This window comes from Centroberyx gerrardi, chromosome 19 (assembly GCF_048128805.1).
Source record: "Centroberyx gerrardi isolate f3 chromosome 19, fCenGer3.hap1.cur.20231027, whole genome shotgun sequence".
Classification (NCBI taxonomy): domain Eukaryota; kingdom Metazoa; phylum Chordata; class Actinopteri; order Beryciformes; family Berycidae; genus Centroberyx; species Centroberyx gerrardi.
In genome coordinates, this window is record NC_136015.1 from 16,532,344 (window position 1) to 16,560,324 (window position 27,981).

A 27,981-nucleotide genomic window follows, 5' to 3' on the forward strand; every position below is an offset into this window, starting at 1 on the left:
GAGGAGAGAAGGAGAGAATGCCAAAAAGCACAACGAAAATGGAGGGCTAACAAATTACAAGTCTGCTATGAAATTATGAGAGAACAAACGTCAAAATATCAGGTAGCAGTTAGGGAAGCTAGAGCATCTTTCTTCTTTAATCTTATCTCCTTATAATGGGAGCCAACTTCTGGGGTAAAGCTGTGAATTGTGGTGGACACAATGATGTCCAGACAAGCTTGCACAATGAACACAGTGCGTTCTGTACCAGCGAGAATTATTTAGTCTTGTAAAATAGATATGATGCATGATGCGGAAAGTACCTTATTCATGGTATTGGCAAAAGCTTGCAGCCTGTTTGGTAATTTATGAGGTTAAGGATGGGTGTATTATTATACAGGAGCCCAGGCATACTGCCCTCCACAAATTTCAGCTATTAGACAAATGAGTCTGTCTTTCCAACTTGTCTGGGGAAAAGTCTGAGTACCAAGTAATGGAGATACTCCAGGAGGAAATGGCTTTGGAGACAGTGACACAGACTGGCTAGTTTCAGCGAAATTCTCATTATCCTCATTTGACTTTTCATCCATTGGAACTGTATGCATGTATTATTCCAGTGATTTACGATGGTTTGTGCATCAGCATCCAAATATGACCTCACCTATGAATTTGTGGCCCACTTTAATAAATATCAAGGGTATCAAGCAAAGAGTTTCAGTTGCTCAAAGGCCCCAGCAAAATCAATGCAAATCTAATAATGTATGATTTCTTGCTGCATTTTAACATTTATTTCTCTTTGAATATTCACTGAAAGCGTAACTTGGGCCATCTTTTACCTTTCTAGCATCACTCTTGCACCCAAACTATGGCTGTTCCCTTGAGTCTGGGACTGAAAACCTTCAATCAGCCAGTGAAGCTGTAATTTGAGGTTGATGGGTCTTGATTTTTGCTATAAAGTTTGTAGGTTGTGTTTATTTTCTTTTTTTGCAGCTTGGAACATTGTGCTTTCTCCTGGTCTGGTCTCTCTATGGTCTGGATGCATCAGTCTAATCAATTTACTACTACTCAGTGGAAGCCTAATAATACCTAGATTTTACAGATTTAGACAAACTCACCCCATCAACTGTACCTCTCTCCTCTTCCAGCTGGTCAGCAGTTCTTTAGAACTGACTTGAGTGCACACATCGCTTGACAGTTTACTTAAAATAGCCCGTTTTTTGCTATATCTATCTATGGGATACTCAGTCATTCTTGGTTACATTTCTGTTTGGCAGCTCATCTGACCCTCAGCTGTGTGTGTGTATACATCTGTTATATATGAGGGAGGCGGGCTATGAAGTGTATGAAGTCCCTAACTTTTTTTTTCTCACAGGTTTACCACTAGTATTGATTTACTCAAGAACGACATTTATGTTTTGCCAGGTCCCCAGCTGTAGAAGCAACTAGCTTTGGTGCCAGGCAGTGACACAAAAAATGATGTGTCACAGATAATATAATAGCGTCAAAACTTCATTGTGGCCGTTCGTACCCTAATTTCTGGTCAGCGCAGTTACATCACGCTGAAAGCATGGCAAGCCACTGGTTTGGCTGAGCGAGCCGACAAGTGGATGAGCACAGTAATTTTCCCAGACTTGTCCCTGTTGCCCAGCGCGCCGCTGCCACTCGCATCCCAGGGGGAATAAAAGGAGCCAGTCAGCGGAAACGGGGTTTTTGAGGTTTCTTTTTATGGGAGGAAAATTATTCGAATGCTGGTCCTCTTTCCCATCATTGCATGAGTGTCCTGTGGATTTCAGTGTGGGATTACAGCAAGGTGGAGTGTAATGTTGGTTAAGTGGAACCTTTGCTCGTGCATTTATCTTTTCCTGCTGTGCTCTACTGCTCCATTTGTCTTTCTCTGTGTTTTTCCATTCACGCACACAAAGAACACACTCATGCCATTCTACCTTGTGCAGGATAAAGTGACTGTTGTGAATATCCGTCTTGTAATTTCTGCTTTGTGGTAAATCTACAGCAATGCTGGTAACCCAATTAAACAAAACCACTGAACATGACTCAACAAGACCTAAAATAAAACAGCATGTACTGCTCTGTAGTTTAGCTGAGTCATTTATGCTTCTCAGCCCATGATAACTAATGAATCCCACCTGTAGGTTTAACGTGGTACAGGCTTCACATCTCAGAGTCGAAATGAATGAAAATCAGTTCATTTTGAAAATGCTACATAATGCAGTTTGGGAAAAAGTCATTACCTGAAGTTCATCATTCAGTATTTCAAAAATATAGAGGAGCCAGTCTGTACAAGTGTTAACATTTGTTATTTGTTATATAAGTGTGATTATTTATTCAAAAATAATTTGTTAAAAAATATTTACTCTCCTTTTTAAAAAGTTGCTTAATATGTATCGTTAGGTGCTATCAATCACTTTGTAAAAGTCTCTTTTTTCACATGCCGGATATCTCAATTTGGAACCGAACTTTTGAAATGGTGGTCATCAGTTTTGCCATGCAGTTTTTGTTAATGAACAAGTTTGAATTATGTTAGAAATTCACTCTATTATAATCTATATTCTGAGATGCTTTGTAAATGAATGCATGGACTGCTAAAAGATTGATGAGTGGCATTATTTTTTCATTCACAGAAAAAGGAGGAATTGTGATCTGAAGTTGTACAGAACATTTGAAGCCATTTTAAAACCAAATTAAAGCATTGCTCCTTGATGACCTAAGCTCAGCTGCAATATAATGACAGAGTCTAATTATAGTCGTTTTAATGTTGCTGGAAAATGTAACATTAGCTTGCTTGTATGTAGGTCTGAGGCATGGTTTATATGTATGTTTGGGTGTTTGGTCTAATTTAGTCAGCTCCCAGTGGATTCTTGTACGACCTAATTGCATTATGGTTAGGAAAGGAGATGAAAGTTAGAACAGAGTTGTTTTTTTCATCACCTGGTTGCCCTTTTGGACCTTAAAGCCCTAATCCAGAATTGACTTAAAAGTTTTATGCACAGTGTAAAACTTGGATAGAAACTTATTAGTTGTGTGTATGCAGGTTCTTCAGATTCTTGAAGTGTGAGTTATATGTGGAAAATGTGTTTTCTGCAACAAACAGAAGCATCATAACTCAAAATACAGGTTTATTTTACATCAGTTTTTACAAACATTAACAACTTAAGCAAAACTTTCACAGCGATATTAATGGCAATCCTTGTATCAAAGATCAGTCAATCTGAAAGTGAAGTAAGCCTTCAATCCATTTAATCAAGTCCTATTTACTGTAAATTACTGTGAATATTGCACCTTTTATAAATCACTGTTATGCTTATCTGCTGTAAATATAAATGTGTAAACATGTTACATTGGAAATAAGCCCCAGCTTAGCACCTCAAGCTTGCCCTGAGGTGTCAATCAAAATGTTAAGAGTGCAGGTCAAGTAAACTGCCATTCACCGAGCGTTTACAAGAAGGATGAAGGATGTTTTGAGTGCATATTTCCTATAAGCATAATTTTTGGCTTGTACTTACTCAGAGAACTTTATTGATAAGAATGTTACTTAACAGCCCCAAAAAGTCACTTTTCACTCCATGGCTCTTTGATAAATACTCGGCACTGTCTCCATTGGCACCACGCTGGATACTGAGCAAAGCACCTCGCCTCACTGAGAGGGCGGGGCATGGAGAGATACCTGTCCATGGAGCAGTGTCACCTGGAGACACCAGCGTTTCATTAGCATAGAAAACCACATCATCGCTATCACTAGTGCCTAGTGACTAGTGCACTATTTTTGAAAGGATGAAGTCATATCTGACACTTGTCACAAGCTACCATGACTTATATAGTATAGACGATTACCTTGACAGACATTACCATATTAAACTGTAGTAACTGACAACTTGCTCTGATGTTTTTGTTTGTTTTGTGATATTCCAATGATCCGTGAAGGAGAATTGTTTTTGTTTGCCCCTCTCCATCGACAGGTCAAAGGTCAGGGTCACTTACAGAACAGCTGGTAGGGATTCAGTGTCTTGCCCAAGAAAGTTTCAACAGGATGGATGCCTGCTGTCGGGAGCTTGAACCCCGGCCTTCTGCTTGAAGGATGACCTTCCTGTTCACTGTGCCAAGCTGCTACTGCTGCCAAAAGAGGAATGGCAGCAAAGAGGAAAAAGGCTTGCAATGAGGATAGTTGCAGCCTAAATTTGGGTCACTGTTACAATCAGTCATATAGCTGGCAAGTTGGATTGAAACACACCTGTGAGCTTTGTCTGCCTTCTCTGAGGTGTGGAGCTGTCCGCCCAGACAGTCTGCTAGTATCTGGGTGTCAGATTCCTCAGCTGCTGCAGCATCACACCACTGCTGCTGAGGCAGCAGACGGCCACTACAAAGCTCCATTCACTCCATCTATACAGGACACAGGTGCCACTAAGACACAGCATCTTGATGCCACAGGTACCCACTCAACTTGCCCTTATGTGTCTTGTGTGCTTCTCGTTTACTGCCAATCTAAACAGATGGCACGATACAGGAGCTTTCAGTGAGCCAAAGGGCTCCACGCAAATAGATGCAACTGTAACAGTCGACCTGGTGCAGACCTTGAACAAATTTGTTTTTCTCAAAAACTATTCACCACAGGAATATTAGTTCATGATGCTCACAGTTTCACCTTGGTCATATCTTACAAGTTATTTAGAGAGAGGAAACTCTGAGCAGCGCTGCACTGTCCCTTCCCCACCATGACAAGCAGTACCCATCTACGGCAACTTAATAATATAATAAGATAATGGTACTTCCAAAATAAGTAGCTTTTTGTACCTTGAGGTATTTTTCCATTCTTTGTAGTAGGCTACTTTGAAGTACACTTTGTGCTGCTCCCTAAGTTTCCTATGGTAAAGTTCTTTGTGGTCTTCTTTGGGGCTTGTTGGGTTCTTCTCGGTACACTCTGTGACTCTTAATGGGTTTTTTTTGTTAATTACTCTAATTAATGACTCCTAGGTGTTACAGAATCGGTCTCAAATTAAGTGCTGGTAACAAAAACATGCTGCAAGGAGGTTTCTAGGTTGTAAATGACTAAGTAGTCTGTCTAGTGGAAGAACAATGTCTCTCACACAGGGATTGTTCCACTTGGACTGTTTGCAAATTTTGCAGACTGAATGTTGCAAACTGATCATTACTTGAGAGGTGGCACATTTGGACTTGTTCAAGGAGATTCAAATAAACCTACAGTGGAGGAAAAACAGTAAATTGAGATAGCAGCAAACCAATTAGAGATATTATTAGGCTACAGCTATTAATGTTCTTAATTATCAGAAAAGGGAGGCAGGAGCAGAAGCCCCCTCATCCCCCTCATCCCCCTTCCCCAGCTGCTGTGCTGCAATATCGGTACCTGCAGCAGCATCAGCAACTGGCTCCGTGTTCCTGCTGCACTGACTCAACTGTGCATTTCTCCTTTCCCTGCAGCAAGAAAAACCATATAGGCCACCTCCTGAATGCAGTTCTCACTTAATAGCCTATGACATCGGTTATTTTAGATGTCATCCCTCCCGATCCCCTTTGACAGACATGCGCCATCTCCATCCCGATTGTTGGGTGAAAAAAGTGGGCAGTTCAGCATTTCATATTCGGCTTCACTTTGTCTGAACTCCCTCCTTTCTCCCCAAGCCTCGGAGTCGGTCGGACTCAAGTCCTCATACCTGCGCAGAGCATCCAGTGCCGCTTACCTCTGGCGGGACAGTCGCACTGCACCAAGCCGACTGGAGCCGGACAGCCGGAGAATACTTTTTCCAATCAAGAGATAAATCCATCCTTCATCCGCTGAAATGGTTTTGAGAAGAATCCGGTAGGTTTTTGCGTTCTTGGATTGATTATGCGTAGTGGATGCGGTCTTGGTCATTTCAAAGTTTTTTTTTATTTATAATGTCATTTATTATTATAGTGTCAATTTGACAAATTTACCTTTAGTCGTCTTTATCAGTTAATTGCATGATAATAGTTGCTGCTTTCCCCCAATTTCAGGTCCTGAAATTGTAGGCGTAGCAGGCTACAGTAGTTTTTTTTGTCCTCCAGAAAATGTCATTTGGCGTAATAGTTGACGCACTTATTTCAGAAAGAACTTTTTCCTTAGGAAGGTTAATTTTTGACAAACACAATTATACTTTCTCAAATAAACAACGTTCATTCGGAGGTATCATCTATAGAAGCAAGAAAGCAGATATTTATGATATGAATATTTATGATATTCCACACAAATGTACAATTCCCATGAGAATGAATGGGGAAAGGTGACAGTGACATTACATGGAATGACTGTCCTGTGCATTTCTGCAGCTGAACAAATACTACAGAAAGCAGGAGATTAACTATATTAGATAGGCTCCAGACCACTAGATTTGGGTTGAATTACTTTTTTAATTTAAGAAATCACTTATGTACAAATTTCTTTGGTTTTAAATACTGCTGTTCTGGGATCAAGGTGAATTAAGCTTTGAAATGTTTTTCCTTTGCCCAGCAGGAGACACAAGAAGCCAGCAGCATTTTAGCTTAAGTGCACACTTTGCCTCCTCTGTTTATTTTCCATGGTCCACCTCAGGGTCCATGTGGACTCCTTCATTAATGGCCAGAGAGAGAGAGAGAGAGAGAGAGAGAGAGAGAGAGAGAGAGAGAGAGAAAGAGCAAAGTAAAGAACAAGTAAAGTATAATTCCTCTTTTTTATTTGGTATCAGATGGCTCTTTGATCTGATATTGCCTCATGGACCAGGTGAAACTGGAAGGCACTGGTTTGATTCTCTGGTAATTGCTGATTAACCATCAGCAAAATGTAGCATCTTGATGCATACATAATTCTGTGTCAAAACACCTTATTTTTTAATAAATATCACAATCATAATAGTAACTTATGAAGACAAATTCATGGCAAAATTCAGAAACACTTTATTTGGAGAGTCCAATGATGATAGCCTACTCAACTATTAGGTAACAAAAGTAGATGTTCAAACCCTGACCCAGACATTTAACATCTATAGACTCATTTTCAAACTATTGTGAGTATCACCTGAAACTTTTTAGTGACACATTATAGTAGGTTAAGTATCAGCATTGGACAATCCAAATAAAGTGTGACCCAGAAACCATACTGGACTCCCAAAAAACAAAGTAACATTACAACTATAGCACAGTGACAGCAATTAAAAGTTTCCAGATAAGTCTGTGTTTATAAAAATCAGTTTTCACCCATCATATTTCCTCATACATGTTGTTCCAAAGTTTAGGGACCCTGATCACAAATGCTTGAACACCTTTTGTTTGTTATCTAGACATTGGACTGCTGGAGCCAAGCCATTTATTGCCTTAAAAATAGTCAATAATGTCTTAAAATCAATGCAAAATTCAACTGGAACCCGATTTAAGGTAGCTACAATGAGAGTTATATGATAATATTTTTCCTTATTTCTAGTTAATGCCAATCTAGCAGTGGCATTTATGGAATAAAAGCATGAATAACAAGTCAGAAAAGATAGAAATGCTCTGATTTTTTTAAATTATTTGTTAAATGGTAGAAATACTGTAAGACTGATAGTTCTTCAGACTTGATGTTCAGAATTCAGACTACAATCAAAAATGACAAAAAATTGTTTGATATTGGGTGCCAAGTTACAAAAACAATTTAAATGTTGAATTTGTTGGGCAACCTCCGACAACCTTTGATTTTAGATTTGAAAATATATCAGTTAAGTCAGATGGATTATAAACCTGGAGACGAAAGAACAGAAATAAATCAGAGGCATTGAGATGGTGAGTAGAGATTTAGACTAGAGTGGATTTCTACCTCATTAAAACCCAATCACATTGTAGAATGAGCGGATACAATGACAAAGCCAGTTCCAGCTCCGCACTCCACAAAGCTTAACGTTACATCAGTCTTGAAATGGTGTCACGGCAAGTCTGATCCGGCTAAACTGGGATCAGGAGTCATTTTCCAGGTCGTTGTTTAGAGAAGTGGTTTGTTTGAATTGACCTTGATGCGAAACACTGCAGAGGCCACCCACCAGATGTAGTGTGCAAGCTTTTTGTTGCAGTGCAGCACTGACATGACTTTTATCCATTTTCACGCTCGTTTTTCATGCCTGACTTCCACTGATGACCAACATGTAATCAGTCTTTTCCTGTTTCTGCACAAGGATGAGACTGGCTTCGTTCTGCATGTAGATAATGCACTGACTGCTGTTTCTAGACCCATAAATGCAGTGGGTGGCATTGATTCTAGCCTGACTTGTCTTCATTCTTTATCTGATTAAAAAGAGCAAAAATGCCAGAGGCCAGATGACTGCGAGGCCAAAGACCTCACTGAAAAATGTGGTCCAAAGAATTCGCAAAATAACCAGCACCAACCAGGATTTTCTCCACTGTCATCAATCTGACTGCGTTAAGATGAACACAAACCGGTATTTAAACATACTCTCATAACAATTATACCGTTTGAAACATTTCTGGACAGTGTCTTAATGTGGCCACTCCTTTTCTACAAAGCCTGCTCTAAAACGATTCTTAGTGGTTTTTTAACTTTCTTTTCCATCCTTGAAAGGAGAGAGAGAGAGAGAGAGAGAGAGAGAGAGAGAAAGAAAAGAGAAAAAGCAAGCAAGCGTGCCAGTGGCCTGTCCTTTAATTTTCCCCGAGGGTTTTTGTAAGGGGAGTTGGTATGAAGTGAAAGCACAGTGTGCAGCTGTCCTCCTGGCCCACTGCTCGCTTTTTGTGAGCCGTTTTCTTGTCAAGAATACTAATAGTGATACCAACCAGTGGAGTTCGCCCAGCTGGCGAGGAAACAGACAACATTTATTCTACCAAAAAACAAGGCCATTTAATATGACACAAGTCAGTGAGCTGTGTTTGTACCGACTCTTAAGAATGATGAATGTATCTGACGTACAGATGCAGCAAAAGTAGATTTCATTGATGCTTGATAAACTCCCTCAGCTCACTAAGTTGTGGTTCTGGCCTCAATGATGTTTCCACTAATATTTCCACTGACAGAACAGGAGACGGTTTCTATCATATTGCATGGCGGTCATTACTCTCCCACCCCGAACACACAGCTGTGCTGACGCATGTCTGGATGGCCGACCAACTGGCTGAATATATATAGACCTCATAATGAGGCTGGGTTTGTCAAAATGGAGAACTGAGTCAGAGCTGCTGAATCTGATGTCGGTTCATTAGAACTTTATCTTGATGGAAAAGACTGAAGCTCTTCAGCCAGTCCTGCTGACACACACACACACGCACACACACACACAGAGACAGTATGACCTCTATGCTTTGCTATGGATTTGTTTAGAGGCTCTTTTTCAACATTTGCCTATCAAGAGTGTGATTTAGGAGCAGGGACCGATTGTGTTGGTGGCATCAGCAACAGTCAAAGGATCTGGGACTTCTTTGTTTCAAGTCCCTTGGCCTCTTTATTAAAAGCAAGACCAGCACAAATGACTACATTGAAATAACTGAGTATATTAGGAGCATCTTCATAATGTTGAGCTGCACCCCCTTTTTTCATAATCCATGTCTTGAAAATCTTTCTTTATACCAGTTCCTTCACTGTTTCTACATCTCCCCTTTATGAATAACGTTGATTTGATAGGTGAAATCAATATGGGCTTTCATCTGGCCACTGGCTAATCTATTTCATGGAGAGATTATTGTTTCAAATATTTTGTACTGTCAGTGTCATCTTCTGTGGTTCAGGTGCTAGATCACATGATTTCCTACTACAGCATTAGATTGGGCTGGTTGGATAGCAGACATAATATATATAAATGATACTATATAATATACTGTAGTAACTATAAACAGTATAGAAAGACCTTACAGTATAGGGTCAAATACAATATGAATTATAAATACTCTATAGCATGGCACTATAAAGTATTGTTGTAATATAATGTTGCCTACATATTAAATAAAGAAAAAAAGATGTGTAACATGTGAAGCAACTAAAAGTATATTTTCAAAATCCAAAAAGTGATTTACAGTAATAACCTGAGAAGAGATACCTTAATAAATATTATGGACATAAGAAGTGTCTTACATGCAATCGCTCTTCTGCTATCAGCACTTTTGACTCTTAACAACCCTGAAAAGTCATTTGGAATCTTGAAAACCCAGAACGCTGCTTTGTAATGATGAATGAACATTTCCAGCTTCATCATGGCCGCCTCGGAGAGGTTGTTTGAGGTCAGTGTGAGCGGCCTGCCATGCCTGCTGGGTTAATAACAGGGCCAGACTGGTGACGGAGAGCTGGCAGGGTGCCGCTGTGCTGAGGAGACGTGTCATTAGCTCACGGAGGTGATGAATGGCTTGCGGTCGGACGCTTGTGCTCCCAGCTTCCCTTTGGAAGCCAGAGAAGTGGCTCCTTACTGTGTCGGGGCTCCGTGATAGGTTCAGTATCTCATGGGCCTTGTATAAAAGTTTTTTACACCAATTTTGGGTTTACCACAAGATCCAAGTTATGATTCCTAAAAAAAATGATCACCTTCCTGCCAAAATCAGCGGATTACACTGATTTTCTGATTTTCTAAGACAAATTCTATCATTATCCAAGGTATGAATATTACAGACATCATTTGTTTTTTTTGGTGTTTTTCCTTTTCACAATATTTATTCTCTTCCTCATTCCCACAGGCAGATTTTAGGGTGAATTTACCAAGATTATATTCTTTAGTCACTTTGATGTGTCTTACCATTCCTCCCCTAAGATTTCCCTAGGATATCAGTTGCATATTCCATACACATGGGGACTTAGTCTGCAAGATTACAAACCATTGCAAAAATCATCCATCTTAATGAGTCATTTCGTTTCATATTCAGCCTTCAAATCTTATTTTTCTTAAAACGAGAAACATTCTGCAAGTGGGGTGAAATAACTCCACTTGCTTCCAATGCAGTTTCAGGAATTTTCTACAAATGTCAGAAATTCAGAAAAAATTCAGAAAAGTCAGAAAAAAGGCAGATCACTGCACTACTATTAGAAAAATGACACTTGATTCTACAAAATTCTTTAAACAAGTTGATTTGCATTGGAAACAAGTGAAATTATGTAACCTTACTGGCAGATTTTTTACTTATTTTATAAAAATTACGATTTTAGGACTCAATAATAGACTAAATGTCTTGTTAAGATGGAAACGAAATAGGTGGATGCTGGGGTGGTGGTAGCAGAAACAACATACAGTAAGTTGCAATAGCACAGCTAAACAACATATACAAGGGTGTGTAAATCATGACCTTAAATCTTCCAGTAAAACAATTTGGTAAGATCAGTGGAGCATGCCACCAATCAGCTGAACCAACACAGTACATGACTTTCAGTACCAGAACTCGCTTTGCCTATTAAAGGTTAAATGTGTGTGAAATTGAAAACCGAGGAGAGGAGAAATAATCTGCTGGCGTCATTTTTATGTTTTTTTACCCCCCCAAGTTTGCTTTAAGAATGCTTTATTAATTTTCATCAGTGACATATTTTATCTTATCTTCATTCTTACTGTGTTTGCCTCTTTATCTCCATAGACATGTCCAACTTCTTCCACTACTCTGTGCCGTCTGCCATCTCACTCTGGCCTTCCCTGCCCAAACTCCATATGCACATGGTACTTCTACTTTTTCCCATGTTATGGATTTTCATATCTTACTTTTAATGAAAATGTACAAGCTTTTTTTTAAAATATGTAATAAAATACTCTGTTCCAAATACTATATATGCTGGCCCCTGAGAGTACTTTAAAAACAGTATTAACATTTGTCTTTCAATTTCAAGCAAATAATGCAAATTACATCTTGATGATTCATCCAATTATTCTATGCAACCGTACAGCACAGCACTGTTCTTCTGCCTTCTACCCCTCTTGTTTTCAGATGACGTGCGACAGCTCCAGGTGAACATCCCCCACTCAGCCCTCGTCTTTGCCCCACTGGGCAGCTCCATCACCGTCCCCTGCTTGGTGTCCCTGTCCCCCACACCCACCTCCTCCTTTTCCCCTATACTTCCCCGGGTCAAGTGGAGTGTGGTGTCCCATGGGGTGGAGACGGAGATCCTGGTGGCGCGGGGTCAAAGGGTGAAGATCAACGAGGCATACCGAGACCGCGCCGCCTTGCTCAACTATACGTCTTCCAACGATGACCTGTCATTGTGGTTGGGGGATTTGCGCTCCAGCGACTCAGGCCACTATCGCTGCGAGGTGCAGCAGGGCCTGGAGGATGCCAGTGATCTTGTACAACTCAAGATCAAAGGTAACGAAACAAAAGATATCATACTAGCACACATTTTGTGGGTTTCTCTGTTATTTATGTTTAGGATTTTAATTGTCAAGCTCAATTGGCTAGATTTAAGTTTATGAGTTGGAAAACTGATCTGAGGATCTATGAGATGTATACATGGGCTCCATATGTGACACACTGTTTAATGTTTTGGCTCTTATTACTTTGGATGTGAAATTACAAAATAACTATGAGGTTAAAGTGAAGACTGCTATATCAGATTAACAGTTAAAGACTACAGTCATGTTTGTACATGTATCCACATGGTAGCCAAAAGCATTTGGTCAAATGAAGATTATATTCAATAAAGTTGTCATTTTTCAGTCAAACTAGTCAAAAACATGTCAAAAAAGTGTCTGTGATCAAGGCATTTAATCCCCAACTGATACAGTGGAGCTTCTCAGTGACCAAAAATAGAAAACTGTAGCTGTGTACTGTACGTATGAAGGGAGCCAATAGAGGCAGTGCAAGAAGGGAGAATCTGACATGGTTAAAGACAGGAAGGGTTACAATATGCTGAATGAGTTGTGCTGAAGGGAGTGCCCAGGAAGCCCAGCCAGGAAAGTAGAACTTGAACAAAGAGCCGGGCTTTTTCCCTGGAGAGGAGGAATCTGTTTGAGCAGATGTTGCTGTGTATGATCCTACATTGTGGCTGCGATACGAGCATCGTACCACAGTTGGTTTTCAAAGATCACACCAGGATTCTAGGCAGGAGTCAGTGTAGTTTTGAGGGCAGAATTTTCCAGGGAAGAAGAGCAGTTCACTCTTGCCAAGTTTGAGCTTGTGGTGGTGGGAAGATGTCAGTCTGGCCAGCAGAGATGCACATTGAAGCCTTATAGTTTCAGAGGAATGAAAAGTAAAGTTAGGTGTCATCTGCATAGCTGTGGTAGGAAAATTACCATGCTGATGACAATCAACTAGACCTTTCTTTTCCTTCCTCTAACAAGGACCATTCAAAATGGCTGAAAAAATTTAAATTGGTAGTCTGTTCTTTAACTGTATAGTCACTGTGTCATTTCACTTCCAGTCCATATGGAGCCAAAATATTAAACCTTATGTTGCTATCCAAATACTTTGAGCTCTCTGTAGGCTGCAGAACCCTTGGTCACTGATCCTCAGACATGGCTCATACTCTTCAGTTTGCTTGATGAATTAGACCTTGAACTCACAGGTATGAGTGCATTTATAGGATACAGAAGACATGCAGTGTGGCTGCCGCTGTGATGCTTCTGATTGCTATTGCTATTAGTTGGTATTGTTGTGTCCTTATTGTGTAAAATGTTATTATCCCAGGAACTTCTCGTATAGTATGTATATAAAAGTGTGCATGCTTGTGTGTTTAGGTGTTGTATTCCACTATAGGGATGCCTTGGGCCGGTATGCATTTTCCTTCCACCAGGCCCAGAAGGCTTGTGAGGGCATCGGGGCACAGATCGCCACTCCTGACCAGTTGTTGGCAGCTTATTATGATGGTTATGAGCAGTGTGATGCTGGCTGGCTGGCAGACCAGTCTGTCAGGTATCTCACCATTTTTGTATATGGCCCAATATATACTTTTGACTAAAAATATCAAAGCCAGGATTTTAGTCCTATCCTTATCTAAGGTATAACCATGGTAATTTTATTTTATGTGAGGAGGAAATGCTGATTGCTTCCATACTTGCACCACTTCCACAGGTACCCAATCCAAGTGCCCCGTGAAGGTTGCTATGGAGACATGGATGGGCAACCAGGAGTGAGGAACTATGGAACATTGGATCCAGAGGATCTATTTGATGTGTACTGTTATGTGGAGCAAATTGATGGTATGAATTGTAACACCTTTAATCATAGGAAGATAAATGATCCTGCTTAAAGCAAAGTATCTACTTAATCCTTATCTTAGGTGAAAAAAATATTTTGCCAATGAATATGGTAGCAAATATCATTATCAAGGGCAGTTTCTGTCACTTTGCCAAGTCAGATGATCTGTCATCATGTTGCTTCTTTCCATCATACCTTCAATCATAGTCACAAAGCAGATTTAACAAAAAGCAAGAGGCAACAGAGATTAGTCCAATATTCAGTATTCAGTACTGAGAATAACAGTGGAGATACACAATGTGACAACAGTGTCTCCTAATGATCTCTACTATCCTACTTGATACAAGACTTTTTTTTTTTTATCTCTGTATGAAAAAAGTCCACATTTGAAATATTTTGTGCTTGTAGGCGAGGTGTTCCATGACCCCGTCCCACAGCAGTTGTCATTTGATGAGGCACAGTCCTATTGCAGAGCTGCAGGGGCGGAGCTTGCTACAACAGGACAGCTGTACTTGGCATGGAGTGAGGGACTGGACCGTTGCAGCCCTGGCTGGCTGTCTGATGGCAGTGTGCGCTACCCCATCCTAACCCCCAGGGAGCGCTGTGGTGGGCCCCAGGCCGGTGTCAAAACCCTCTACCGCTTCAGCAACCAAACGGGCTTCCCAGAAACATCCAGTCGTAATGATGTTTATTGTTTCAAAGGTGTGCATTTGAGGTTTCCAAAATGTGAAAATCCAAATGAAAAATTACAATTAAATGCCAAGAATTCACAGGATATGCAACTTAACTGCGCTGTTCATGCTACTCAATTAGGTTAATATCAGTTTGTATGGGAATTCACACTGAAAATTTTGATCATGTGAAAACCTAAAACAACTAAGAACTAAACATAGTAGTAGCTAGCTAAGTCAGTAATGAAGTGTTTTTGCTGATTTTGAAATATATAAATATACCAATGACAATAACCAGAAAGTAAAAACAGTACAAAAGATGTTTTTCTCTATAAATCTTATTTGCAATAACTTATCTATCTTCTACAGGTAATGGAAATGCTCACACTGACTCTCCTATGGACTACATGGCCACAGAACCTGAGGACATCGGACAAGATGTGGTCATTCTTATGGAAACAGATGAAGAACTGCAACTGAGCCAACACTCAGAGCAAGTTGAACGAGAGGCTCAGAGCGCCCTGGAATCACTCCCCTTTTTCTCAGGCCCTTCCACTGGGGAAGACCTGGTTGGCACACACCCAACAGTTATGTCAGACACAACAGAGTCTCCCCTCAACACCACGGCCTTGTTGGACCTCCTCCAGCCTTTTGACGAAACTTTGCCTCCTACAGAAATGGACTATGATTCCCAACATCCTACATCATTGCTGCCCAGTTCCACCAACAACACAGATGGCTACAATTCCCCACATCCTACATCATTACTGCCCAGTGCCAACAATGAGACGGATTCCCACCACGAAGGGAACTTCAGCCTTCACCAGCCCAAGCTAGAAAACACCCCAGGGTTCCCTGAACCTTCATATGAACCTCACAGGCATTACCAGCCAATGCCAGACATAAACCTTGAAGAACATGAATCCCAGCTATCTGATGGGTCAAAGCACTTCCAACCAATGCCTGAGACAAATTTGGATTTTGAAAGATTAGAAGCCAATAACAGCAAAATAGACAGCAACCATAGTCAAGAGGAGAATATCCCAGAATCCACCCCTATGACCCTTGACCCCATGCTTCAAATGAAGCTGGAAGAGGCAGTAGTAGAAGAACCTGTGCAGACATCTCTCTCGACTCAGTCCCAAGGAGAGGCAGGAGAGCTTGTTACCCAACCAGCCCAAACCACCCTGCCCATCAGGGAGCTAACCTCAATGTGGTTCCCTCTGGATGGGTCTGGAGATAGTTCCCAAGGTATGGCTAGTATGAATTCAATTTCTATTTATGAGCATTCTGAGAGAATACACATCAATAATTAAGTAGTTGGATTTACTCAACTCTCATAATGCCCCATGTTGTTTTCCAGAGAGTGACCTGGACATCGGAGCAGACAGTTCCCCTGCCACATCAGAATCCTCAACTTCTGATTTCACCCCTCGCCTGTCACCTTCTGCTGCAGCCACCGCCATCCCTACTGAGTCTCGGACTGGAGTTCCAGATCTGAGCATCTCATCTGGCCTGCAGCACTCTGAAGAACTGGGCCTGGATGTGTACTCCACAGCAGCACATCCCTGGGAGTCCTCCATTTCTAGACAGGAAGGCAGTACTAGCTTAGAATTTGATGACACTATGGTCACCATGGAAAGTGTTTCCTCTGGAGAAAAGCAGCTGCACCCATCAAAGTCTGAAGAGCACCTAGTTTCTGGAGCAGGTTTATCCACCACTGAATCTCCAGAGATGTCCAACACCTCCCAGCTGCTTACTGATTCCCCCACAGCAGGGTATGAAACATCTGCTCATAGGCTGCATGTGGATCTGACAACTGCTTCCCATGAGGAGGGAAGTGGGCATGAACCTACCACAGTTACACCAACCCTGGAAGAGGAGGTTACTGTCTCCCCCCTCGATTCCCAAACATCTAACTGGACTCTGCCGTCCACCACCTATGGACCACAAGAGTCTCTAGATGGTCTTGAGTACAGCAGGGAACCCTCCTCGACAGGAACTCCAGATTCCTCAGCAGAGCCAGACGTCACGAGCACAGAGCCCACTGCTGCGACCACGACGACCTCCACACTGTGGTCCACACGCACCTGGAGCCCACCCACCTCAGCACCAAAAGCTTTCCATGAGACGGCTGAGCCGCAGAAGGTGACAGCCCTTATACCACCAGTGGATCAAGGTCGGGTGGATCTTGAATTTAGTCTCACCCAGCCGCCCACCCTGCTTATCTTGCCCAATGAGAGGGCTGCTGTAGACGGTACAGGGAAACTTTCAGGTAATGTTAAAGCCACTCTAATCAACCTAACCGCCCTCCTCTTGCTGCTCGACGCGACGATGCACTAAATCCCTGGTCTTTCCTTTGCCCAACCTGCCTTGCTCCATTTTCTGTAAACCACAACCTTTCAAATGACTTCCCACACCTCTACGTTTGTCTCACTCTTTGTCTCAGCAAGTCCACTCACCCCTCTGACTCTTCCCTCTTCCCCTTAAAACACTGCTCACCCTTCTCCTTGTGACCCCCTCCCAAGACACTTACACCTGGGACAGCTCCCATCTGACATTTGTCAACAAACCAGTCTTGTTGTGCATGATGTTTTTTTCCTCATCCAAAGATTGACTTCTATGAAGTACTGTGTTATTTGGTATGTCTATGAATGACTGTTTCAATGCTTCTTCTACAATGATTTTCCCCTGCAAGAGTGATGTCCAGGTTATAGCATTTGTTCCAGAATTGTTCAAAATATTTCATAGTACATTGACAGTGATCAGTGGATTTTACTTTCAGAGGGTACCCTATCTCCACACTATACACGTACAAAGTCAGTGTTTTGACTGCTCATGACCATCACTTTCTTCTGGCTTCAAAAATCACAGATAATATTTTCTGCAGTAATCTGGAAATAATTGGATAAGGGACTTGGATCTTTCTCTTGAATGTAACAGCATTAATGTTGAATGTAACAGCACTGACCAATGCAATTGCAATGATGTTTTTATAGATTACATTGTTGAACAGATATTTAATCCTTAAACTGTCAGGTCATCAAATGTTTAGTTAATAATTGTACTCTTTCATCAGATTTTAAGACTTCTATTGCTATTCTAGACAGTCTAGTAATGAAAGCACAGAATATTATGTTTGTAAGCACAAAAGGTGTTCAGTATTGATTTATTGTGAGTGGAATCCTTTAGCAATACGTTTTGAAAGGTCCTTTATAGGTCATTACTATTTCATACTTAAGTCATGGTCACTCGTTTAATCATGATCTTTCAAAATTTGTATTGTCTTTGTAGGTACAAGAATGATAAAATCAACTAATTGAGGCTTGTTTATTGCCTGACTATGGTCGATAAATCTGTTTTTGTTTTTCCTTCAGTCAAATGTTTTAGGTTCAAATTTGAATTACAGCTTTGCACAATTTAGTAGTGGGTTTCTACAACTCAAAATGGCAGCTGCAGACCTGGGTGTGTTGGCATGAATGGGAGTACCATTAAAAGAGCTTGTTGCCACTCACTAACTGCCATTCAAGACATGGGCAGTTACAAGTTTAACATTTTACATCAACCCAGTGTTTTTCTGTGTGTGAGAACCTCTTCAAATTCACTCAAGAAAAAGCCTATTAACAAAATCACATATATTTGAAAAACATAATGAAGCACATTATTCTTATCTCGGGACAAAGTATATTTGAAAGCAAAGTCATGAAAAGTAAATTATATAGGACTTAACATACAACAGAATCCAATGGTTTGCTGTTTGTTTTCCTTTAGTTGAGGAAAAAACATACGTCACTCACTATTTTCACTCGGTGGTGCCTTACATTGTGCGTCACATTGATCCATGTCTGCTGCGTGTTCTCACAGTTAAACTCAAACCTACTTGCAGGCTCCAATTAATACAAGGTTGCAGTTATCATTTTTGATTTCTACTGTTGTATGCATATCACCACAAATTCATTCATTCTTTATCTGCTTATCCCTATTAAGGGTCAGGAGGGGCTAGAGCCTATAGCTTGCATAGGGCAGAAGACAGGGAAACACCCTGCACAGGTCACCAGTCCATCACAGGACTAATACAATTCACGTACACTCACATTCATACCTACAGGCAATTTAGAGTCTCCTTGCATGTCGTTGGACCATGGGAGAAAGAACACGCAAACACCACACAGACAGTACTAAACACTGAGCCACTATGCCAACCTTATTTTACTTGAAAATACATAAAACAAAAATTGAGTGTGCAAGTCTTTGATTTCTGTACTATTTACTATTAGTGAGAACAATGTGCATATGATACTTAAAGTTGAATGAGGCCTACATGTGTGACAGGAAAAAGTGTTTCATGCTCATAATCACACAAGTTTTGATTTTTAGCCCCGCGACAGCAGGGGCTCTATGGATTGCATTGTCGGTCGGTCGCTCTGTTCACCATTTTTGGTCACATGGGTGAATGTGTGCCGCAGGGAGTTAGATTGCAGACTCTCAATTGGGAGAGCCACGTTCGATTCCCAGCAGGGACACAAATGCAATCTCGCGGGGCTGTTAGACTCTTCGTCTTGTTTTTATGCAGAAAACTTGAAAGGAATCCCATGTAAACATATGGTTTTCCATATCCCAGTTGTTTATGTTCCAGCCAACTGAATGATGCTATTGCTTAGAATGCACAAGTCCCAAGATTCACATTAGACAAGAGTAGGCCAGTTATTACCTTCCATATATTGACAAAACCAGACTCACAGATAGATGCCTGAAAAAAGTGTGAGTCTGTTTACTCAACACCAACATGCTGCAGTATAATAATAGACACCACACCATCTCTTGTTTATAGGGTGTCAGAGGGAAGAAGTAAACCACAGTATCTGGTAAAATGTTTTATTTCAGTTTGGATGCACATTAACTTCATTCTGACCTACATTAAGACTACTTTGACCAATTTGGAAAATCACATTGAAAACATCCTATTTTTACGCCAGAGTGTTTCACTAACTACCCTTTGACTAGGACACCTACAAGAGTTGAACAACGGATGAAGTTTACTGGAAGTTGACTGAGGATGGTGACTTGGCTTACGAGAACAAATGGGAAACCCCAAGATTCATTGCGAGAATGACGCATCACGTCCAAACAGCGCTATAGTCTATAGCACAGAGCCAGTTCAATCAGCTGGACACCTGCGTGTCTTAATTGATCGCACAATGTCAAGCACTCTAGCCATCTCAACTGTAAGGATGCTTCTGTGTTCACGCTTTTGAGTTTTAAGTTTGTTCTCTCTAAGACAGCTTGGGAAGAACGTTCTTCACAAGGACACAAGTATCCACTTGGCGTTCTTGGATTTGATAATCACATCGGGTGTGTAAATGTGAAATGTGAACGCTTTCATGAACTGGGTACAGGCTGAATCACTATTGTGTTGTATCAATCGGCATTAGAAAGCAAAAAAATGGACATGGACATGATGCAGGTAAACAGTTACTCTACAGAGAGATGATAGGTGGCAAAACTAACAAACTACCTACAACTACCTTCCAAGCATCATGTTGTTTGTGCAGACTAACTGTCTGCCTCTTGGCCTGGTCTGGCTAGTCTATTTCTGCTTTCTATTGGGATGAAAGTGACAGCTAGTCAGTTATAGCTTGCATTCACTCCTGACAAAAAAATCCCCATTTGTGTTCCCATTTACAAATTCAAAATAATTTCTCATGACCAGTTAACTCCATGAATTTTACCTGACCAGTCACTTTTGAATAGCCTACCTACAACATACCAGAAAACTCAGTACAATATACAATATAGCTTAGTAAAAACAAACTAAATTTATCCTTTAGCTGATTGCAGCAATTGTTTTTATATAGAAATGGAATCCCTGTGGAGGTTTACCCTTTTCACTTCACTTTCAAAGCACCAGAGGGCAACATTACTTCCCCATCATTTACCTTAGCATGTTAGCTAGTTAGCTATCTGCTAATGCTAAGAAGCTAAGATTCTAATCAGCTGTGTAAAGTTTTTTCATTATAAAGTTTTGCATTTGTTTCTGTCTGACAATAGGCCACTTCTGAGAAGTTATTGGTATAAACAACATTTCCAGTTTTTATTTATTTATTTTCAGGGTTTTTTTTTTTACCCTGTCACTCTTGTTTTGGTTTCATGTTTGCACAATCTGGAACACACAAAAGAAAATGCATTCTGAAATTGGAAAAAAAAAGAAAAAGTATTTGACAATCAAAACACCACCCATCCAAGTTACCTTTTTTTAATCCAACAGCTATTATATAATAATAAGATAATGTTTGTCCATCACAGTGGAACTAAAAACATCTTACTGCTACACTAAGATGCTTTTTTCTAGATCTGGTGCAACTGCGACCTAGTGGACATTTTCTCAGAATTCCACTCGAGAAACTAGGGAATCAAAGCTATCCAGTTCACCTCTGTGACCTTGCTACTACCTACCTGTCTCTCTTGGTTTTGGAACAATCACAATCAAAGGACCAGTCAAGCATTGCAAATGCAGTTTAGCTTTCTCAAGACTGCAGCTTACACAAGTAGGCTATCACATGAATATTTTATCTTTAAAAATAGAGTGGGCGTTGAGAAATTAGAGCAGATGTGAAGAAGATAGAAGGGAGGAAACCTGCTCATTTGAACGGGCATGACTCAACCTGTCCGAGATGCATCAAAGACTGACCACAAAAACTTTTCCCTGCCAGTTTGTCCTCACATGACACTTTGAAGTTTGTACTCTACCGCCACCTGTTGGCTCATGTGGATCATGACTCTTTAATGTAATTCCATCTGATGATGTGCTCTAAAGCCTGCTATCCTTTTATGCAATCTTAGGAAAAGAAAAACTGTATCCTATTATACATATATTTACATAACTCATGTATTATACGTATTTGGTATTAGAGGATACATAGTACAGAGGATACATACATAACAGACTTGATCTTGAATATATGACAAGTACATGGAAAATACTTTCAAGGGTTTTAAAGAGAGGGGCAATACCATTAATCCTTGGCTCCTCTCTTCTTAATATTTATCCTTATATATTGTGAGTAGCCTTGTTCTGTAGCTCCTTAATCTTTAATCAACATTACTCACATCTTTTGTCGCCATCAAATCCACCCTTTCCTCTTCCTCCTCCTTAAATTAGTTCTTCACATTCTTACAGATGTTTCACTATAAATGTTTGCTATGAATAATATGATACACAACCTCTAAGTGTGACATGTGCTTTTGTGTAGCTGCAGAGTTAGCTGAACTGACCTTTTGCTCTGTTTCAGATCCCTGTCTTGAAGACCCCTGTCTCAATGGAGGCACCTGTACTGAATACAATGGAGGCCCTAAATGCTTCTGTTTGCCAAGCTATGGAGGAGACTTCTGTCAGACTGGTGAGCTTTCTGCTCACTAACCATTTGTCATGCCTGTTAAGAAGTTGGACTTTCACCAGTATTTCTAACAAATGCCAAATAGAAAGTTGGTGCCAATTCCATAAAAAACAAAAAGAGAAATCCTGAGCCTTCTCTTTAATATTCATATTTGGAAATGCACATATAATGTGTTCTGCTGTCTATTTACACCGTTAGAAGATTGACCAAATCTATTTTTATGCCCACAACAAAACATTATAAATATCATGCAGATGCATTATATTCATTATGCACTGCATGTGAAACAATCAACACTCAGTGAATAGGGGGAACTCTCACAATTACATCTGCAACAGCTAAACCTGCTGTAAACCTGAACATGTCTACAGGCTCTGAGTCTCCTGTCTTTCCTCTGTGTTTCTTCCAGACCTGGAGCAGTGTGAACCAGGCTGGGATAAGTTCCATGGTTTCTGCTACCGGCACTTCAGCCAGCGGCTGAGCTGGGAGGTGGCAGAGCAGCACTGTCGCATGGTGGGGGCACATCTGGTGTCCATCATGACCCCTGAGGAGCAGAGCTTCATCAACAGTAGGTTGAGACCGGTGCTGTTAGTGCACATTAGTCTGTATTTGTGGGCAACATGATACAACTTCCTTTGCTAGCCTACATTTTTAGGGTTTTTGATTTGTGGTTTAGTGGACATGGATTTCAAAGCTTAATTCATTAAGTCTCCATAAAACCTCTTTTAGGACAAAGCATCATCCATAAGGGAAAACAGCTAATGTACTCATGGTAGTTTCATTGTGGATTGTGGACTGGATATTACACCTTATTATCTACCTCACCAGGCAACTACAAAGAATACCAGTGGACTGGTCTAAATGACAAGACCATTGAGGAAGATTTCCGCTGGTCTGATGGCAACCCGCTGGTGAGGAATATAAGAAATTTGGGAATGTGTCTGTGCTCATCAAAAACAAGTTCATATAATATTGCTGGTTACAGGTGTGTGAACTGCAAATAATGTACAATTCGTCACAAGAGAGGAACAATCAACTTTTTGTTGTACTTTTTTTCATTCCTTTTGTACTATTAGATTTCTCTATTCTTTTGCATCATAAGCATCTGTGTGGATATTCTCTATTCTCTATTTGACATTGTGCAGATTCTTCTTTTGTTTGTGATTCAACCCACTGGTGAGTCCATCCACCCTCTGGGAAGCCTTATGGTTTTTCTCTTTTTCCAGTCCACAAGTAACTCTGCATCCAGGCTAATTAGAATATACTGTATTTCTACTGTTTTTATGATTTCATTTTATGTTTCACCAGAAACAGGCGCTCGACTAATTTCAAAGCCCATAGTTTAGCGAACAGTGACACAGAGGAGTCGTGCCTAAAGAGCATTTTTGTATGATATGACTTCAGGAAGATAGGAAATGTAAGTTTGTAAAATGCAGTCAGTCAGATAGTCAAGTGAAGTGCAAGAGAATTACAAAATTACATTAACATGGACACACTTTACATTTACATTTTTTACGCGAATCATTCAAAACTACTTGAAAACTACTCTCTTCCCCATGTATGCAGCTGTATGAGAACTGGTACAGAGGGCAGCCGGACAGCTACTTTCTGTCTGGGGAAGACTGTGTGGTGATGGTGTGGCACGACGCCGGGCGCTGGAGCGACGTGCCCTGCAACTATCACCTGGCCTACACCTGCAAGAAAGGCACCTGTGAGTCATATTAATAATGGTATAGAATTAGAATTAGAATTAGAATTAGAATTGGAATTGGAATTGGGATTAGAATTAGAAGTCATCATTTTAACCATAGAGATCTCACCATGTTATATCTTAGTGGTTTCAACTCCCTCATGTGGTTGTTTTGGTTGCTACATGCATCAGTTATTTCTGCCAGTTGAACCACTCAATTTCTATACAGTATATCAGTGTGCAAGATGATGGATTCTGTTTCAGTGTGCTGTATATACTTCCTGTGGATGTGTAGCACTTCAACATGAGCTTGATCTCATCTCTAAGTTGGACAGTGGACAGTTTTGAATATTAAAATTAAAACTGAAGCCCCAATTAGCTTAGAGGACATTCATATGAGGAGGATGCAAGCTTGTGAAGACATTAACATCTCAGGTATTTGAACTCTTCCAACAGCCTCGTGTGGTCCACCACCCAAAGTTCAAAACACATCCATCTTTGGAAAGGTTCGACAGAGATACGAGACTGATGCAGTTGTCCGCTACTACTGCGGCCAGGGTTTCCAGCAGAGACAAACCCCTCTGGTCAGGTGTCTGTCCGGGGGCAAGTGGGAGGAGCCACAGATCCTGTGCATCCCTGGTAAAATGAAGGATTAGCCGATTTAAACATACATGCATTCCTACAAATTTGAAGAGTTTCATTCCAAAATGAGATATCCATCATTTGAAAACATTGACACACAACATTGACCTTTACTTACAAAACAGTTATGCTTTTGAGGACAGAATCATCTGTGGTTTTGGAATATTGACTGATGAAATTTAGGAAGCACATTTTTTTCCAAAATTAAATTATATAGTGTTTTGGAATGAAACCCTTCATATATACCATATATACCATATATACCTAACTATATGTACAGTATATGTATCTATATGTATATACATATCTATAATATGTATGAAGACATGAAATGTTTCCTAGGACAGGATGACCTAATATGACAGACAGGTCCAAAATCATTCATGAACTGAAGTGTTACTCAATAGTGAGAAATAACTGCATATGCATATATACTGTGTGTAAACTCACATTAATCTACAGTTACATACATGTACATCATATATACTTTCAATTTTGATTTACAAGCTGGCCTCACAGTGTGTATTTGTTGGGTGGATTTCCTTGCAGAGGCAGGCGGCACCGCTCCGCTCCCTGGAGTGATGTCACCCACCACCAGCAGCTTTGACACGATTGGGGATGAATCTGAAGCCACCAAGGAGTCACCGCAATACTGGGACATCAAGTTTTAAAACTCACACTACTTTCCACATCTTTTTTTTTTTTTTAAATCTGCTGTTGTAACATGACAAGGTGAAAAGAATCAAATGCTTTTATGAATGCTCAAACAGGATGAAGGACACAGCATAGAGACACAAGCCAAAATGAACCTTGCTCTGAACCAAGGAGCCCATAGCACACACAGTGGATTAATACTCAGTACAGAGAGGCACTGATTTATTGAGGGAATCATCATTTGTTTAAAGGCAAACAAATTCAGATTTTTTAATGACCTGTATACTATTTTCTACTTTGATCAATTCAGTGTAATTATTATGATTCCAATCTCAGTTAAATCACTTTCACCCACATCATCAATATGAACATTCTGTGTCAGAGCTGAATATATTTTGTCTGATAAAAAGTGGTTTGAGTTTTCATTTATAATTAGGCCTGGATAGTTGCAAGGGTAAGTGATCTTACATTTCTAATAAACAGCAGGTCTGCTTTCTAAAACTGATTACATGAAGTGCTTGGCGAACAAAATGCTGTATATTATTCAACGACTCCTTCATATCCAAGAGAACCTTTGATCCCTTCCACTAGAAAGACACAGATGAGTGAACTGTAAACTACTATGCCAGCTCCAAATGTACATAAAGCACTATTCACTCACATTAGCTTTGCCATTTTTGGCTTTTGTTATACCAAGGAACAAAATTTCATTTACAAAATGGTGCTAATGTCTTCAAGACCCTTGTATAGTATGCAAAAGAGAATTTTGTTTTCGAACTAATGTAGGGGTAGGAATTCATCTTTGATTTTTTCATTTCAAGTTTTTCAGAGAACTACACAACTACAAAGCACAAAGTCAATCCATATTTGGCACAAAGGCAACCATGCCTATATTCAATAAATATAAATCTTAATTTTCACAACCCTGATTGCTGTCCACATCTTACTGAAAGATGCCTTTTGTTTCCTACAGACACAGTTTTGTTCATCAGCTTTATGTTGTAATAAAGTTTTGTAGAACAGAGCAACGATTAAATCATACTCTTATTTTGCCACCCATAACTCTGTGTTTGTGCTTCATTTCATGTGTCAGTGGACCAATTGTTTTTTTAAATGGCAGCATCCTGGTTTTGATGTCACTCAGTCCTCTGGCCCAACCTACAGTGAAGCATGCAGAAGCATTCACAAACTGACTCCAGCAGACCGCTGTTTGGGTGTTTTGCCCTGTGGGACAGTTCCCTATTGGATCTTAAAGAATTATCCCCCTCAGTCTAGCCAGGTGACTGTATTTGGGTGAAGAATCCCGTCCCTCAGAAAGTGATGGTTGCATTGTAACCTTCTGGTCTCTTTTACTCAAAGGTTCACAGTCATTACAAATACAAACAATTAACAGTTAATGTTGTCCACAATGCATAGAAAAAGTTTCATGACCTTAAAACCAAACAAAATGTATTGAAAATGTACTGTAAAAAGCTAGAAAATACCCAGGAATCAGCAATGTTTTATCAAGTCCTGATGGTTTCTGCAGGAGACTTAGTAAGGGAAGTATTGTGTGTAATGAGAGTGTAGACAACAGCGCCCGGTCACAGTGGCCCTTGTTGTGCCACCAGATGGCATCATTATACCATGAATTGTTGGAATGGTTAATGGGAAATTGATGGCAAAATGTCATGGAACATCAATGTTACCAATGTTATCACTACTGTGTCCAGTCTGTTTTAATATATCTGCAGGGGATTTATAGAGTTGTTGATCAATAACAATGACTCAATGATTGGACATACAAATCCTTACTTTTTCAGTCTCCACAAATAAAGCTTAATCCATATGGAAAACAGCTAATGTCCAGCCTAAATGTTAATACTTAAGTGTACTGGTAGTTTTTATAAAGATAATTGCCATCACATGTGCCATCTGTGGCCTCTAGTAATCTTGTTTTGATATTTTTACATTTTTGGTAATGTGATCCCTCAATGCATAGAAACAGTTTAATGACCTTGGAACCAAAAAAAGCATCGAAAGGAAAGGAAAATCAGCAATGTTTTATCAAGTCCTGATAGGCTAACTTTTAAGAGACACAGGGTTTCTGCAGCAGACTTACTAAAGGAAGTATTGTATGTAATGAGAGGGTATTGAGGACAGGCACGACCACAGTAACCTTCACTGCCACCAGATGGCATCATTGTACCATGATTTGTTAGAATGGTTGATGGGGAAATTGATGGCAAAATGTCATGGAACACCGACTCTGGCACCAATGTTCGATATCACTACTGTTTCAACACACAACACCATGTTAGGATCACTAGCATATTATGGTAGGAAAAACTGAAATTAGCCAATCTGCCAGTATAAATTGAGTAATTCCTTGGTGAGATGCATGGTGGATTGCAAGAATACACTATATCATAGCTGCTTATAGCTTATTCTATTGTTACACTCACTGTAAGTCACTGATTAAGAAGAGCATCAACTAAATGTCCAAAATGTAAAATGTAAATGAAAATGGCCTATATTGATGCCAACATCCTGCCATACTTCTATCAAGTGCAATATTTGAATCACATTGTTTCGTGTCACACACACATATTATATAGTCCAGTCTACTGGCTCACACACTTTCCATGTTCCTTTCTGGAAACACTTCCAGTGATTTAGGCTATAACTGGTTATAACTGCTTCTCACAGGAGTCATCACACGGAGTCATCTTCACACCATTATTCTCTATTGCCTGTAAGCAATGAAGCATAAGTAGCCTACTTATCAAACTAAGGAGTAATAGTCAATCTTTTCCAAGTGAAGAAGCTAAATACCTTAAATGAGACAGTTTGCTACAAGGGAAATGCACAGTAT

The 27,981-nt window shown here is 40.2% G+C and overlaps 1 protein-coding gene across 1 annotated transcript; it reads left to right on the plus strand.

Annotated features, from left to right (window-relative positions):
* The first annotated feature begins 5,753 nt into the window (after positions 1 to 5,753).
* Positions 5,754 to 25,144, plus strand: LOC139925003 (brevican core protein-like). Its single transcript, XM_071916240.2, has 14 exons — positions 5,754 to 5,809; positions 11,527 to 11,606; positions 11,872 to 12,246; positions 13,617 to 13,791; positions 13,951 to 14,078; positions 14,485 to 14,778; positions 15,117 to 15,998; positions 16,111 to 17,022; positions 21,998 to 22,144; positions 22,551 to 22,709; positions 22,970 to 23,052; positions 23,708 to 23,852; positions 24,288 to 24,470; positions 25,023 to 25,144. The coding sequence occupies exons 1-14, from the start codon at positions 5,790 to 5,792 to the stop codon at positions 25,142 to 25,144; spliced, it is 3,705 nt and encodes a 1,234-aa protein (XP_071772341.2). The 5' UTR covers positions 5,754 to 5,789.
* Positions 25,145 to 27,981: the final 2,837 nt, after the last annotated feature.